Genomic DNA, 15,990 nt, shown 5'->3' on the forward strand with positions numbered 1-15,990 from the left:
GAGCCTGTGCACTCATTGCAAACCTCATAGTTTTAGCTGCTATTCTCCGATTGGATTGCTGGGCTTTCAAGTGAAAACTTGTTATTTTGGAGTTCTGAGATCCATCAGTTGCCCCATTTTTCCCCTCTGCTTCCTCCAGAACAAAAGGTGATACTATGGAGGTCTCGTAGCTATTCGTGGTTTATCTCTATCCATTTTTTGTTTTTTGGGTTCACAGGGATACCCTTTCACTTGGTTTTGTTGTAAAGTTTTCCAACTATTCGTGGAGGGAGGGCGGGGGATTGGAGGAATATTCAAATCTATGATTTCTAGGATCTTTGCCAGGAACTGAGAGTGGGGACACAAACGGACATTTGCACACTGGTGTTTATGATGGCAATTCGCAATGGATGGAGGTGGCCTAAGGGTACAACGACTGAGGAACGGAAGGGGAACTGTGGTGTTTACATACAATGGACTACTAAGCAGCTGCAAGAAGGGATGAAGTTATGAGGCATGCAACAAAGGTGAACGAATCTTACGGACACTGTGTAGAATAAAATGTCAGAAACAAAGACAAATATCATGCCTCACTCATATGGATTATAATATGCAAAGTCAGAAAACTGAAGTCGAGAACATGGGTTAGCAGGTTCAGTGGGGCCTATTGTAAAGATCCTTAAATTGTAGGCTCTTATATATATATATATATATATATATATTTAGGAGTTGTAACTGATATTCCGAAATTCTGAGATACTGAGCTATATTTGTTTATAACCTGGTCGTTGCCTGAAACTTCAGGTATTTATGTGACGCCTGAGACTCAGTCAGCATTACCCCCCATTCAGCAACTGTTAAAAAAGCTGAAAAAATGATCAGACTTCATCTAGAGATATGAATGAAGCAGATCTGGATAGCACTAAGGTAAATAAGAATACTGAGTAAAGGATGATATGGCCCATACTTTTAAACTTCAACCTCTGTGCGAGATCAAAGGGAGAGGGGTCTATTCGGTATAAAATTTCTATTTTGGGTAGCACATTATGTAATTTAACTTGTATGGTCAGTTTATTTGAACACCATAATTACATGGAATATTGAATAGGGTGTGAGATCTTGTAGGTTTGTACAGGTTAGTGTGATGCCCTGGTACACCCCAGAGTAATTTGGGCAGAGATTAAAAAGTATTTGCAAAATCTCCTTGGGGGACTGGGGAGAAAGGAGGAACTATTAAATTTCCGCACATGGGGAATTCCTGATATTCTTGCAAGCAGTAGGGACGACCAATTCAATAGGCCCTGGATCTTGGGGCTCACCCCATGAAGCTTATTCCTGCAAAGGAGAGGCTAAGCCTACTTATAATTAGGCCTAAAAGTCACCCCCAGAGAGCCTCTTGCTTTGCTCAAATGTGGTTTCTTTCTCTAAGTCAACTTGGCAGCTGAACTCATTGCCCACCCCACCCCCCTTACATGCGGGACATGACTCCCAGGGGTGTAATCTCCCTGGTAATGTGGACAGAACTCCTAGGATTTGCTGGGACCTTGCCATAAGGGGATTGAGAAAGCCTTCTTGACCAAAAAGGGGAAGAGAGAAAGACAAAATTAAGTTTCAGTGGCTGACAGATTTCAAACAGAGACACGAGGTTATCCTGGAAGTTATTCTTATATATATATAGATGGATATATATATATAGATGGATATAGATATAGATATTCCTTTTCAGTTGATGGTAGTATTGGAGAGGCTAGAGGGAAGTACCTGAAACTGCTGAACTGTGTTCCAGCAGCCTTGATTCTTGAAGATGACCATATAGCTATACAGCTTTTACAATGTGACTGTGAATTATGAAAATCTTGTGTCTGATGCTCCTTTTATCCAGGGTATGGACAGATGAGTTAAAAAAAAAAAGGATAAAAAATAAATAATGAGGGAGATAGGGTAAAAATTGGGTAGATTGAAATACTGTGGGTTAATGAGAATGAGGGGTAAGGGATGTATGAGTTATTTTTTTTAATTTTTCTGGAGTGATGCAAATGTTCTAGAAATGATCATGATGAAGAATACACAACTATGTGATGATATTGTAAGCCACCGATTGTATAATATGGTTGGACTGTACATGTGTGGATATCTCTCAAGAAAAACATTAAAAAAAAAAGCACCATCTATCCTATTTTTCTCCTATTCCAGGCAGAATTAGGGTGTGGCTGGTGGTAGTTTACCTAAGTGTTTCTAGGGCATTTTGAAGCATTCTAAGAAAGCAGGCATTTTTGTTATCTTCTCCATCTTTGAATCCTTTATGTGCTTAGCAAAATACAATCCACCATAGGAACTCAGTAAATACCTGTCAAACAAATGTCAGAGCAAAATACTGTCAATCCAATCTGCCATCTAGTCCTGCTGTTTTCTTGCCAAACACATCCTGACTCCAGTATTTCTCCTTATTTCCATTGTTATCATCTTAATACAAGCCACCATTATTACTTGCCTGATAAACGCTTATAGCTTCCAAATTGACTTCCTAGCTTATATTCATCTCTCTCTCAACAGGATCAAAACAAGGGGAATTTAAAACAACAACAAACAATAAACCAGACCATGTCACTTCTTTGCCTAGGAATCTCCAATGGCTCCTCTACCGCACTTAGACTCTTCCAAGTTGCCATAAAGCAAGTTACACCAGGGATCAGCAAACTATAGCCTGAAGCCAAATTTGACTTGTCCACCTAATACTGTAAAGTTTTACTGGAACACAGACACACACTGTCTATGGCTGCTTCTGCACTACAGTGGCAGTACTGAATAGTTGCAATAGAGATCATATAGCCTGCAAAACCTAAATATTTACTATCTGGCAATTTACAGAAAAAAGTCTGCTGACCCCTGCTCTACATGATCCAACCTCTATCTTCTTCCTCTCTTACTGGATCTTCTACTACCCCTGACATATGTTCGTTCATTTATATCCTAACCAAGCTAATTGTCAAGGAATGTTCTTCACTCACATTTTCTCATGAAGCCGCGTTATCATTCAAGTTTCAGTTCAAATATCAACTTCTCAGGCACCTTTCCTGACCAACCAATCCAGAGTAGCCCTTTTGTCTGCCCTAGTCACATAACTGTTATGAAACAGTAACATGGTAACGACTATTTGCAATTATGTTCCTGTTCAGTTCTCCCTGCCCTACCCCTAGAATATAAGCTCTATGAGAGCAGGATATTTCACCCCCTCTTAAGCCCATCATCAAAAACAATGCCTGGCACATAGAAGAGGGCCAATAAATAGCTGCTGAATGAACGAGGCTGACACCAGGAACTCTACTCCTGTTCAAGTCAATTTTCAATGTGTATTGCCACTGTCGCAGATGTGCCTTAATGCTGGCCTAACCTTAATCATGAAAGGCTGAAAGGGGGAGTAATCACTAGCCTCATTATGAGGAAAACAAGCCCAAGAGCACATTCACTTGAATGTAGGTTCATCTTGCCCTAAACACAGCATTTGGAAAACTAGGCAAGGTGAAGTCACAGAATTCGACAAAGAAGTTCTCAACCTTCTGATTATTATGGTTAAGAATTTTATTATCAAAATTATTACATCTCTTGTGAAAGTTCAAATGTTACAGCAAGGTGTAAACACTCCACTTGAGAAAGAAGTGATACTTCTTCCCTTCCAAGAGTTCCCCCCACCCCCCGCCCCCACCCCCCCCAGAGGTCTGGTCTTGACAGCACCCTGCCCACACAGAGTGGCTGGGGTCTCTGCACGTGCCAGGCAGGGTGAGGGCCGCCTGCCCGCTGGCCTCTCCCCTTGGTTAACCACCAAGGGGAGAATGCAAACCCCAGCCCAAATGGAGAGACATTTACATACGTTTTATATAATATACAAAGAAACCAGCATCCCAGGCAACATGATTTCCACTCCCAACGCTCTCCCAGACTGATGGGTTTGTGGGGGAAATAACAAAAAGAAAAATACTCTGCTGAGAACTCAGCATTAAAAAAAAAAATCTCCCCTTGTTTGAGCAAACACCTGATTTCAATTTTGAAAAAGTGAAATTTTGTAACAGTCACACACAAAGAGAGAAGACTGTGCATATGATAGTTGTAAGGGAGGGTAGAAAGGAAGGGTATGTAAGAGACTTGGGGAAAAAATGAGAAAAAAAACTTCGGAGGAAGGGAAGTAATAAGGGAGACTCACAGTATTATCTCGTCCAAAAGAAAAGAAGTAAGGTCCACTGCAGCACCAGGGATTACACCTGTCATATATTCGCTACCCCTACCATGGTTATAACTGAATACAAAATTAGATAAATAAAAACACGCCGGATATTACAGTAAACAAGTGAAAGAAATAAGCTGGCAACCATATGGAATTTAAAAAGATTGTGTACCCCACCTGGGCCGGCTCCAGGGCTCCTTCAGGGGTGTACAACAGGCACAATGCACTGATGGGGAGAAGCCAGTCTGCTCTCATCTCATCCAGAACAGTGTCAGGTGTGTGGGTGGCTTTGTAACTCTCACCTTGTCCACTCTCAAATAAGCAAGAGTGAGCATCCCCCAGAGAATTGTGGGACATGCCCACACACAATCACAGTCCTGTCGGTGCCACTCCACAAACATAGCCTTCTACTCTTACCCTGCAGTCACGAGTGCATGCTCCCCAATCATGGGGGCAGTCCTGCTCATATGGGATCATCAACTCCTGATTCATTGGGCATAGAAAAAGTAAAGTTCAAATAATTTCCAAAACTACTTGAGATCCTTCTCAATCAAATTTATTGCCAAGAGCTAAGTAGCAATGCAATTGGCCCATCTCACTTATCATACCTCTTTCCTTTGTCTACCAACTTTATGGGCCACTGAGCTGTGAAACGGCTTGAAGAGGGGGGAGTGGGATGTGAACAGCTGGGGGTTCATACAAACTACTAGGATATTCTGCTCCTGAGTAATCGAGAGCTGACCATGCACTCTTCAGAGCCAGGCACCCCTCAGTCAGAGCACATTCCAAGCTTCACCACTTCTGTCTACTTCTTGGTGATCTTAAGATAAAGGCAGGGAGTATTGGTGGTGGACACACCTTGGCCAGATATCTGCTTTTGAAACAGTTCTCTTAGAGTGAACATTTAAATACCTACCTTTTTTCTTAAGAGCATAAAACCCTAACATTATTCAGATGGCTTGGGGCTTTGAGATTGACTCTTTTTACTTTTCTTCCTTTGAAAACATTTTTTTTTCCTCCCAAAATTTAAAGAAATCTCTTCACTGCACAAGTGACTATAGGCTACAGGCAAGGATGGGAGGCAGGCTTCAACACAACTCATTGCACTTAGAACCGTTACTAACCAAAACACCATTTGCTTATCAACAATGTACCCTTAACAGCAGGGAGAAACTTCTTTATAGTCTCTGCTTCAGACAAGATTTACATCTTTCTCCAAGGCCAGAGGCCAGTCGAGACCACAAGTCTTGTTTCTTGTCGACCAGAACCAATCCTCTGGCATCTTTTACCCCCCTTCCCCAGCAATATGCTCGGCCTAGGATCCAGAGGCAGCTGGAAGGAAGCAGCTATGGGCTCATTCAGTTCTGTTTGCCCAAATCCAGAAGCCCTAGGAAAGTCCTGTCTGAGTCTTGACTCCTGACCCCTGCAGAGGCTGGAGTCGATACTGGTGCACACCCCCACTCCCACGATGTGGGTAGTGCTGTGAATTGGAAACCGCGGATACCCTGGAGGCCTGGTAGGCGGCTGGCTGCCCAGCACTGGGTAGACTAATAGTCCGTAAGTCTGATGGCAATGATGACCTAGAGTTCTGAGGAAAGGAGGTGGAACTCAGAGTTCCTGTGCTGGACTGAGAAACCAAGTCTGAGGTTGGCGAGTCTGAGGGGCCCTGTGGGGTAGGGCTAGCAGCACTAGAAGGGCAGCTCCTCCTTGGAAGACTGCTGCCGGTGCTGTTTCCAGAATGTGGCTGGCTGCTATAATACCCTGGTGTCCCTGTAAATGGGGCCAACGAGTCTGTGGACACAGGGTGGGCGGGGCTGGAATAGGACGCAGAAGAGAGGGATGACTCTGAAGAACCGTGAGAAGGGGGGTTTCCAGGTCTCAGTGCAGTAGTTCGATAACTGTATCCTGGAGACTGGGTGGGATGTCCTCTAAAGGGGGAGGAACTCTGTTGAAGGAGGCTTTGTGATTCTGTCCGTGGACTATCACACTGCAGGAGCTAGAAAGAGTTAGGAGGAAAAGCAAAAGGAGGTGAACAAGTCCCTTAAATGGCATATGAATTATTTAAAATATCCTCTTTTTCTTCTTCTTTTTAATCAGTTGTTCTTTTGTGGATATCAACGACAGTACAAAGGCTGTCCTTGGTCTTATGTATTTAACTGGCATGATTTATTACCTGAAGGTGAGCAGATGATGACCTATTTCCGAGGCTGCTGAAACTATATGCAAAGACTCTTCATATAAAGGCATCTCAACTGCAAAGGATGGCCAGGATCACACAACATTTGGAACCCAGGACAAACTTCTATGCCCAGAAATCAGCATTTCTTGTCTTACCTGGTAGCTGTATCTGGAAGGGCTGTAAACGGCTGCTCCTTTAGAGAGTGCTGAGCTTATTGTCTCTGGGCCTTCCCCATCTGCAGGGTCTGGAAGATAATATAAAATCAACTTAACTTGCCTTCTTAGAATAAGTGAGAAACACTCATTGCTCATTCAAATCACCAGCGCCATCACCAACCCGTGCTGCTCTCTTTGTGACAAATTGGGTGAGTGCAGCATGCCAGGAGGCCAAAAGGAGTGGTTAATTACGGGCTATTTAAAAAAATGCCTGATCTGATTTCCGTAGCCTTCTTTCTCTTCATCCTTCATCAAGATGGATTTCCAGGCCTTTGGAGAGATAAGAGTTACAGAAAAGTATCCCTTGGGAAAAAAGAACAGACAGAAAGCAAGCAACGCTAAACCTTAAGAATACTGCAGCCCAAAAGAACAGATGCAAGGCAGAAATAAAACCTCATGTAAAATGGAGCCCAATCGTGTAAGAAACTGACTTGCCTCATCCCAGTATTTGATGTGAACTGTGTGGAGCTTGGCTCCAGTTGGGAAGAGAAGGTCTAGGCTCACCTGAGTCTTTCTCTGTGTTGTTGTTCTCCCACGTGGGAGAGGGCTCTCCTTTTTGGGCCACCCTCACACTGCTTCGGAGGACCTTGGGGATACTCCCTCCTTCTCGGAGTCGTTCCACTGAAGTGGGAACCATCCTGTGAAGGCAAGATGGTTCAAGTTTAAGCCACAACATTTTAGAATCAAAAGTCTGATATAAATGAAACCCTGACAAAGGCTGTACAAGGTGTTCTCTTAAAACATCATCAAACATTGTTTTTATTAGGACCAATCTAAAACAAGGTATTTCCTCTGCCTCAAACTATGTCAGACAGAAAAGAAAAAAATAATTTTAAAGAAAAAAACTAGGGGAAAAGTGAATAAAAAAGGCCAATTTTTTTTTTTTAATCTGCCAAATTTCCTCCTCTGTGAAGCTACTATGTCTGGCACATAAATGTTTCACAGATTAAATGAATATTATTCATTTGAACCTGGTTTCATCTTTCCTAATTTCTTCAGTTCAAGATCTCTGAATTCCTGTGCTTTTTTCTCTATTTCACTCATTTGGTTCTCAATACTTCTTATCAGTATTATTTAGCTTTTGATTTGTGGTTTCCCCTAAAAGACTACAGGTCTTCTCAGACTGTATGTCTTATCTCATGGTATATGCTGTGGAGCAGAGATATCTGTTGTTAATTCAAGTGGAAACGGGCTGAACTCACCTTTGATACAAAAAGAGAAAATAGAAGAGGTGGTGTTATTGCCCACCAAATAAAATAGCTCGTCTGATTTCACAACTATATGATATCCAAGAGTTGCTCCGCAGGCTAGGTAGCACTTCTCCATTTCTGCAAGGCTGGGGGGTTGTGGCTGATAGGATATACAGCGCTGTCTGCTTTGTCTTTCAGATTAGTGTGTCCATACATTTTAGGTAAAATTGGGAATGATCTTATATGTACACTTCCTTCCTGAATTTAATTATAAAGAATTAAATAGAAACGTACCACCTACTGCTGATATTCTCTTGAGGTCTGCAGTGGGATGAAGAAGTGCCTCTGGAATCTGATGGGCTTACCGCCTCCAAATGGGACATAGAGGAATGAGATGGGGAGAATTTTTTGTGAGGGGAAGATGGAGTTCGGGCTGAGGATCCCTGTACACCATGGGCACCAGTGTCAGACACTGAGTTACTGCTGCCTTGCCCAGCTCCTGCAGACTTGCTTTTGCTCTGTGTAGAATCAGCTCCCCCACCCGAATTCTCCTTTGCTTCTTGCTGCCGTTTGCGGTACTCCAGCAGAGATACCTAGAAAGGAAACAAGAATGGGACTCTTAAGGTCAGCTAGACGTTGCTACTTGGATCACTACCAATGGAAAAAGAAGAGAAGATGGAATCCTAGTAAACCACCAGCCAAGCCATGTAAACAAAGCAGACGCCAACTTTTCCAGGTGTGAGAGAGACCTGAGCACAGCAACACATTTAAACCAAACAGAAATTGGTAAGATGAAGAAAATAAACCATGAGATAATATTTTTGGAGAATGATGTTCAACCAGTAACTCTCAAAGTTTTTACTGCCTTTAGAAAAACCCACGAGATTATACCACTCCACACCAGTAATAGAAGGTACTCTATCACTATCACAGTAATTTGCAACAATGGGTACACCTAGAAAAGGGAGGGAGGAGAACCGAAAGCTTGTGTAGTCAATAAAGCCTCCCAGGTGATTCTGATAGCTCTTCCTCACTCCCTAAGAATCCCTAGTTAGTTGCTATTAAAAGAGAAAAGGAAGTTAAAGAAAAAAGTCAGTGTTTCAGGATTCAAGTTGGATCTAGAGATTTGTTACTGTTTCTATCTTATACATAGGAAGCTTACATTAAAGGAGAAGAAATGATTTTCAATTTTTACTTTAGTAAGGCAGCTCTAGAAAATTTATACTTGGAAACTTCTCCCTAACTCCCCTTTCATTTGCCTAATCTTTACTTTTTCTTTCCTAACTGCCACAGCAAGAAACACTCCTCCCAATACTGCCGAGGGAATCTCCTCTTTGTTGTTTTAGTGTACTGCGCTTACACAGGCTTTAATATCTATTAGAGTACCTTGCTTGTTTCTACAGAACTATGAGTTCTATGAAGGCAAGGACCAAATTTATTTGGCTTTTTATCTTGAACATCTAGCACAGGGCCTGTAGTAGGTGCGCAACAATTTTTTTGAAATAACAAATTTTGATTTTAATCATTTTTGCATATAATAATTAAAAATGAAATCAGAAATCCAAAAACTGTTTCCATTTCTTGTTCCCCAAACTCAATGCTATTCAGGCAACAAGTCTTCTGTACCCACTACTATCATACTCCAAATTATCAGCCAGTGTTTCTTCCTCCTCTAGCCACAGAGCTCTCATTTTTCTGTCTAAATGTAAAATATAACAAAAATATGAAAAAACAATTTTCTATACACCAAATTTGGAAGAGAGTTTAATGATAAGTTCTGTTCATGTATTTTATTGAAATACAAATATAAAAAGCTACTAGGCCATATTTTCAATGAAGGTACCACAGATATTTTGCAATTATATGAGATGGTCTCACACACGGGATACTTAGCATCCCTAGCCGAGCCGTGTTCAATAAATGGAAGTCACTGTGACAATTCATCATTTCCAAATGCCCCTAGTTGAGAACCACTGATATAAAAAGCATATTTTTGGCTTTGCAATTTGCAGGAAAAGTCCCAACTTATTTGGAATCTCTCCATGGTCTGCCCTATCTCTCTTTCTCCATAGTCTTCTCCTCTTCATTCAAAACTCATTCATTCAACACTCTTCCCCTGACTTTTCCTGCCTCTTCTTTTTTAACACTACAGCATTCAACTGTTTGCAACCACACTACCTATCCAATGGAGTTTTACATATTTACTTGCTTTACTTCTCCCTACTGGAACATCCTCACCTAACCACTGTTTATAGTTCAGTTACATGGGGAACCTATCACTTCTCATTTCATCTCCACCCCTCAAATTTGCTAAGTGCCTTTTGTTTGTTCTCAAAATGCCATTCACAGATGTGACTAGGTCAAGTTCCCCTATTAAGATGCTTTTCCCACACCTGAACAACTCCTTTGGAGCATCCATCACTACTGTAACTAATTACTTATGTCATTATCTGCTGAGTCTCAGTATCACTTGCTATAAGATTCATCAGAGTAAAACCTAGGAGGCAATAATATAGTATGCATTCTGAAATCAGACAGACCTGGTTAGTAAACATTCCAGCTCTCCCTTTAACTAGCAGTGTGACCATGGGCAAATTATTTAACTTGCCTTGGTTTTCTCATCTCACAGGATTATTATTGTGAGGATTAAATGCAGATGAAGAGTTCAGCATTATGCCTATAACATGGGAAGTGCTAAATAACATAAACTGTTATCATTCTTTTACTTTGCTCTATCCTCTAAATTGCCAGCAATGCATAAAACACAGTAGACATTTAAATTTGCTGAATATTTATCGCACTCATCAAACTGTTTTCACTGGATACGGCAGAGACAATGTCTTACTTGTATCTATTTACCAAATGCTGAGAACTGAACACATAGTAGGAACTCAGCAAATTGTTTGGTTAATGTTCTTCAAAAGGGTCTATGTAATGCAAGACATTTACCTTTTTCCTCTGTGGTGGGTTCTGGGGAGCAGATGGGATTCCTTCACAGGCTCTCTCACCACCAGGTGACATGGATCCACGAGAGAGGTCTTTCATAAAGCCGTGTTCATATCTGCTGGAAAACCCTTCTGCAGGGGAACAATATCCCCCATCCAAATGTAAAGGTTTCCTATCCCCTACTAGGGGAGAACCTCGATATAGTCCATCTGCTCGAGGCATAGCGTTCAAAGGGGAGTAGGCATACATTAAGTTAAACTCTGTCCGAAATGCCTGGTCTGAGTTTCTTACAAGGGTGTGAAGTCCATCTCCACTCCTGCTTGGGAAGCTAGCTTCAGAAGCGGGTCCAATGGAGGTTTGAGGAGCCAGGTCAGAATGACCTGAGTTGAGCAAAGAAGGTCTGTCAGCACAGCTGTTAGTGTTGGAGTCAAGGTATCCTACTTTTGCCAAATCCATGTCTTTTCGGTGACAAAGCTGGAAGAATAAAAACCAACGAAGACATGGGGTAGGGGAGAAAGGATAAAGTCAGAGGGCAGAAAGGAAGGGAAGCAAAAAGGTATAGGTGAACAAGGAAAAGATAAGAGGGATGGAAGTAGAAGAAAGAAAGCCATTAACATCTGTAAGAGTCCCATATAGCAACAGTGTAAACAGGCCAGATTGCTAAAAAATCCTGGCCTTTCCCAAATTGCTTTAAAGTTTTCTGGAGGAGAATACTGAGACAGTCAGAATTAGATAACTGGCCAAATGTGACTATTTTGCCTGATTAGCCTTTCATCGTGTTTGCTGAGTCATCGTGTGCTATACTGAGGGTCTGGCAGCAGTATTAGGAATTTACCTGAGCCTCATGCACACTAAAGAGGTGAGACTGGTGTCTTAAGATAACTGACTTCTGATGTTATTCATCTCTAAATTAATATTGACGGACGGTGCGGGAGGGAGAAAAGTGAAGGAAAGTAGGAGGACACGGAAAGGTGAGTACTTAAGTTACTGGTTCAGTAAAGGAGAGTGGTATTAAAGACGTCAACCAACCAGTACTTCATTCACTTTTACTACTAAATAGGTATGTTTCTCATAGAATATTCTGGCCACTCGATTCTTTCTCTATCTTCTAATGCATGTCAATATACCATAAGACCACTAAGGCCCTTAACCGCAGAGAATCTGAAATTCTGAAATATACCAAAAATAAATACCATCTGCTACCTCCCAACCCTAAGACTTTTCCATCAGCTGGTTAACGCCCTACAAAGAATGGTATTGTTTCTTACCTTATAACACCAGAATAGTCCACCACTAACTCTCTACAAAGAATTGTATTACACCACATACTATATACCATGTTAGCCTCCAAATTATGCTATCTTAAAATCTTTAACTAAGGAGAGAGAATTTCCTTTCCTTATTAGATTGAAAATAGCTGGAACGCCTCTAGTACACTAGTAAAATACAAACTTTTTCAAATTCACACTGATCTACAAAATACTAATTCAGAATATGGTTAAATTTCACTGAGTTCAGTCCCAGTTTTTGACCAGACATGGGGGAGGTTAACAGTTCAGTTAATTTCTGAAAGTTATTAGAAATTTAACTTTCAACAGGAAACTTTCTCTTCAAAGTTTCATTTGTTGAAATCTTGTAATGGTTAAGAGACTCTTATACTAAAATCTGCATTTAACATCTCCACAGCAGTAGTGTTTCTGAGAAAAGCACTCAACTGACATTCTATGAGATGCCACTTTTGTACAACCACCATATCACAACCATGACAGGAGTGGCCTGTGACACAGAAGCAAGCCAGTTTCCTTGTGTACCCAGTAAGGAGTTATGTAGAGAAAAAGGTAAAGACCTAAGAGGCAGAATGACTCTTCTTTCCTCAAGAAGCTTTCAATCTATTGACCAAAGCTCAGAACATCAGGTTACACAGAGCTGACAGATTAAATGGAGCAAGGCATAAATCACTGCCTAACTTTTCCAATGTAACCTGTTCCTTTTCTAGCCCTGAATAATAAACAACAAAAGCTAGCTCCTCGTTACAAACTTTTGATTCAACTTTCTGAACAAAACAGATCTTATTTGTTAATTAGACTTTAATAAGGCTCCTGCATCTTCAGCATCCTTTAAACTTCTATATTCTACTTTTCTTTAATAGAACTCTTCAGCTACCCCTCCCTTAAATAACAACAAAAACAAACCCCACCACACACCCACTGCTTCATTTTCCTCCATCTACATTGATAGTCCTGAGTAGTCACAGTCACACATGGGAAGATTCATTCAACTTACTGTGACCGATCAGCCACCCTCCAGCCCATTACCCCATTCACTGATCCCCCAGCCCTCCCCACACACTCAGGTACACACTTGCACACTCACTCTCAGCTTCCAAGTGTGATTGAGATGGTGTGATAACTACCTCGGGTGACAGGGACTCGGGCCTATGCGCAGGGGAACTCTCAGGGGAGGATATGTTCTAGAGGAGGGAAAAGCATCTTGTTATTCATCTACTCGAAGTTAAGAAGCAAAACAAAACAAACAAAAAATAAAGTAAAAAGCAAGCATAGATGTTAGCCACAATTTTGGGGGGTGGGGTGGGGATGGGGATAAGAATGCACAGGGAAAATGCTTAACTGCAGAACTCATCTCAACGGACAAATGCCTTGTTAAAATGCTTCCTGGTGTTTTTGAAAGCATTTAAAGGTAAACTGGTTATAATGTTTCATGCTATAATTAAACATCCCAAGCAGACACCAGAAAAGAGTTAGATTGGTGAAACTTTACAGTATTTTTCTTTGTATTTAAATGAGAGTTTAGCAACGTATAGTATTTGCTACTGATTGGCACTCAACACTTATCTTCTTTAGAGGAACCTCTGTCCTCTCTACACATACTTCTTTGGATGCTTCACTGTCATCCAGGGGGACTTGCTTAGCATGCTGGGGATGACAGAGGTAGAGAGAAGGCCAATTCCTCTTAAGTGACAGTTATGGGAAATGAATTGACAGCATTTCTAGCTCATGGGCTCTTGGAATATTGGTTCTTGGAATAATTTAATTGGAACTGAGTGCTCCCACAGATGTTCTCTCAAGTTAAAATCAATTGCACATTTGGGACTACAGCCAGAAAAAAAAAAGGCACACGTGTACAAATTTCAAGTCCCTATGCCCTAAACAGAGATACCCACAGCTTTCACCTGAAGCAGCAGTCATATATCACACAGAAGCTATGTGCATGCATGTGAGTGTATGTGCGTGTGCATACTCATACTGGAAGGATGTGAACAGTAAAATGTGGAGAAAGATGGTGGTGGTGGTTGTGACAAGGTTACAGGGTGGCATGGCTGGGGGGAGGAAAGGATTCCTAATGTATAGTCTAGAAAACTGTGACCTAGGTGAAAGACCTATACTGTGGTACAGGAATCAAATCTGCATTAAAAGAGTAGGATACCTTGGCTGTGGATTTGTTCAGAGGATAGGTGGGTAGTATCTATGCATGTGTGTCTGTGAGATGGACAGTGGGGTATGGACCTCAAGGCAGGAAAATAAGGGAAGGGCTATTCTGGTGGACAGGAGAGGCTAATTAATTAAGCTTGCCCTCCCAATGTTCCTTTCACTCCTTCTTCATACTTTCTCTAGATCTTGTTTTCATCCACTGCATGCCTTCTCACCTCTTTCTTTGGCATTGAAAAAATTTCTCATCCTTCTCCGGGAATGACTATTTTTCCCTTTCAAAAATATTCTTCCCCAAATTAAGTTGGTCTTTACTTGTGAAACCTGGTTGATACCTCTCTATGTGTCATTGGTCTTTAATAAAAAAAAGACTCCTCATCTCTGAACTAGAACATAGAAGAGTATGGCAATTAGAATGGTGACAAGGATGGGTCATATAGTGAAGTTCGGTTTATTTAACTGATAAAAAACTAAATTTCCTTAGTCATGAGTTCAAAACAGTGCAAAGAGGTACTGGATTTTTTTTAAAGGAATGGCTATTGAATATTAAAAAACATTTTCTTTCCCTCCTGCTATTCCAACATTATGTTCTGATCATACATCACTAAATTGACATGGGGTCACTATGCTTTTAAAAAGCTTCCATTTGCATAATGCTTCATAGTTATACAAAGTGATACGACAGATAGGGAATGTACTGAATGCTAAACTTGGCTGTTCCGGAAAGTGATCCACCTTCATTAGTTAAAAAAAAAAAACTGCACTGTTAAAGTATAAAACTCTATATTTATAATCTACTGCCCTCTAGGGAGAAGAATTTCCTCCTATGAAATTTTACTGTGATACTTTAGTTACTAACTGAAAAGATCATTTCAAGTAGACAAAGTAAAGTTAGTAAGGCCTGAATCAGCTGCTTTAATATCTAGCTAAGAATGCCATGGGGATTTGGAAAAAAATAAATGTAGTTTAGGGCAAATTCCCTAGGAAAAGAAAAAGTAACCACATTTTGTTTTGTTACGTTTTTTTTTTTTTTTTCCCAGAAAGAGGTTTGTTCGAATAGTAAGTTAATAAGGTCTGGAGTTAGGTATAGAATATAGGTACTTTCAAGGTTATTTAGCTACTCTTTTCTGAAATAGCCTATTTAAATTCAGGTATTTTTAATCCTCATGCTCTCATCAAAGCTGAACAGGTATGATGGGATAGGTTAGAACATTCACCTTCATCAAAGAACACATCTGGGGAAGTGCAAGTTATGGGCAAAGCTAAGTGTGTTTAGTGATAGGAACATTTTTCTGAGAAGCAGAAGACAGTGTCTGTTTAAGTGAATTACAAATCAAAGCAACATGCAACAGATGAGTTCTTTTATATACATGGATTCTATTTGGAAAAACCTGCTGCCACCCAACTTGAATACTAAAGCGATTCAGAATTATTTTTTGAAACAGCTTACTCCAAAGAGTGAATATAATAAATCTGTATCTGATAAATACATGTTGCTAATCTCTTATCTACTTCTCATACTCAACACATAATAACAAGGAAGGAAAGCAACTTGGAGTAGGGGGAAGAAAATCTCATTTGCCATAAACCATAACCCAAAGCTTTCTGAATCCCTGTACACCAAGGCCAAAATGAGAATACCAAACAACAGTGGAAAACACTTTACTGGTTAAAATTAAGGCCTAGAAATGGAGACACAATCAATCAGTATAATCTGAGTTCTCAGGCTGGTGTCACTAGACCTACAGGCCTATTTTAAACAAGGTTTATAGTACAGATAAAGATGGAGATCTAGCATGCTTACTACCTAAAGTTC

The 15,990-nt window shown here is 40.7% G+C and overlaps 1 protein-coding gene across 19 annotated transcripts in view; it reads right to left on the reverse strand.

Moving 5' to 3' along the window:
* Positions 1-3,679: 3,679 nt before the first annotated feature.
* The window catches only part of SETD5 (SET domain containing 5), a 74,036-nt gene continuing 61,725 nt past the window's right edge, over positions 3,680-15,990 (reverse strand). For 12 of the 19 annotated variants that reach the window (XM_077116655.1, XM_077116664.1, XM_077116661.1 and 9 more), the window contains 6 exons: positions 13,142-13,198; positions 10,732-11,202; positions 8,077-8,375; positions 7,097-7,230; positions 6,533-6,621; positions 3,680-6,194 (listed from right to left, as the gene is read on the reverse strand). In XM_077116655.1, coding sequence (XP_076972770.1) covers positions 5,586-6,194; positions 6,533-6,621; positions 7,097-7,230; positions 8,077-8,375; positions 10,732-11,202; positions 13,142-13,198 — 1,659 coding nt within the window. In that variant the 3' untranslated portion in view covers positions 3,680-5,585. Of the gene's footprint in view, positions 6,195-6,371; positions 6,622-7,096; positions 7,231-8,076; positions 8,376-10,731; positions 11,203-13,141; positions 13,199-15,990 lie in introns of all 19 variants that reach the window. The other 7 variants (XM_077116668.1, XM_077116665.1, XM_077116663.1 and 4 more) reach the window with 2 other exon arrangements.

The sequence above is a fragment of the Tamandua tetradactyla genome, chromosome 9 (assembly GCF_023851605.1).
Source record: "Tamandua tetradactyla isolate mTamTet1 chromosome 9, mTamTet1.pri, whole genome shotgun sequence".
Taxonomy (NCBI): Eukaryota; Metazoa; Chordata; class Mammalia; order Pilosa; family Myrmecophagidae; genus Tamandua; species Tamandua tetradactyla.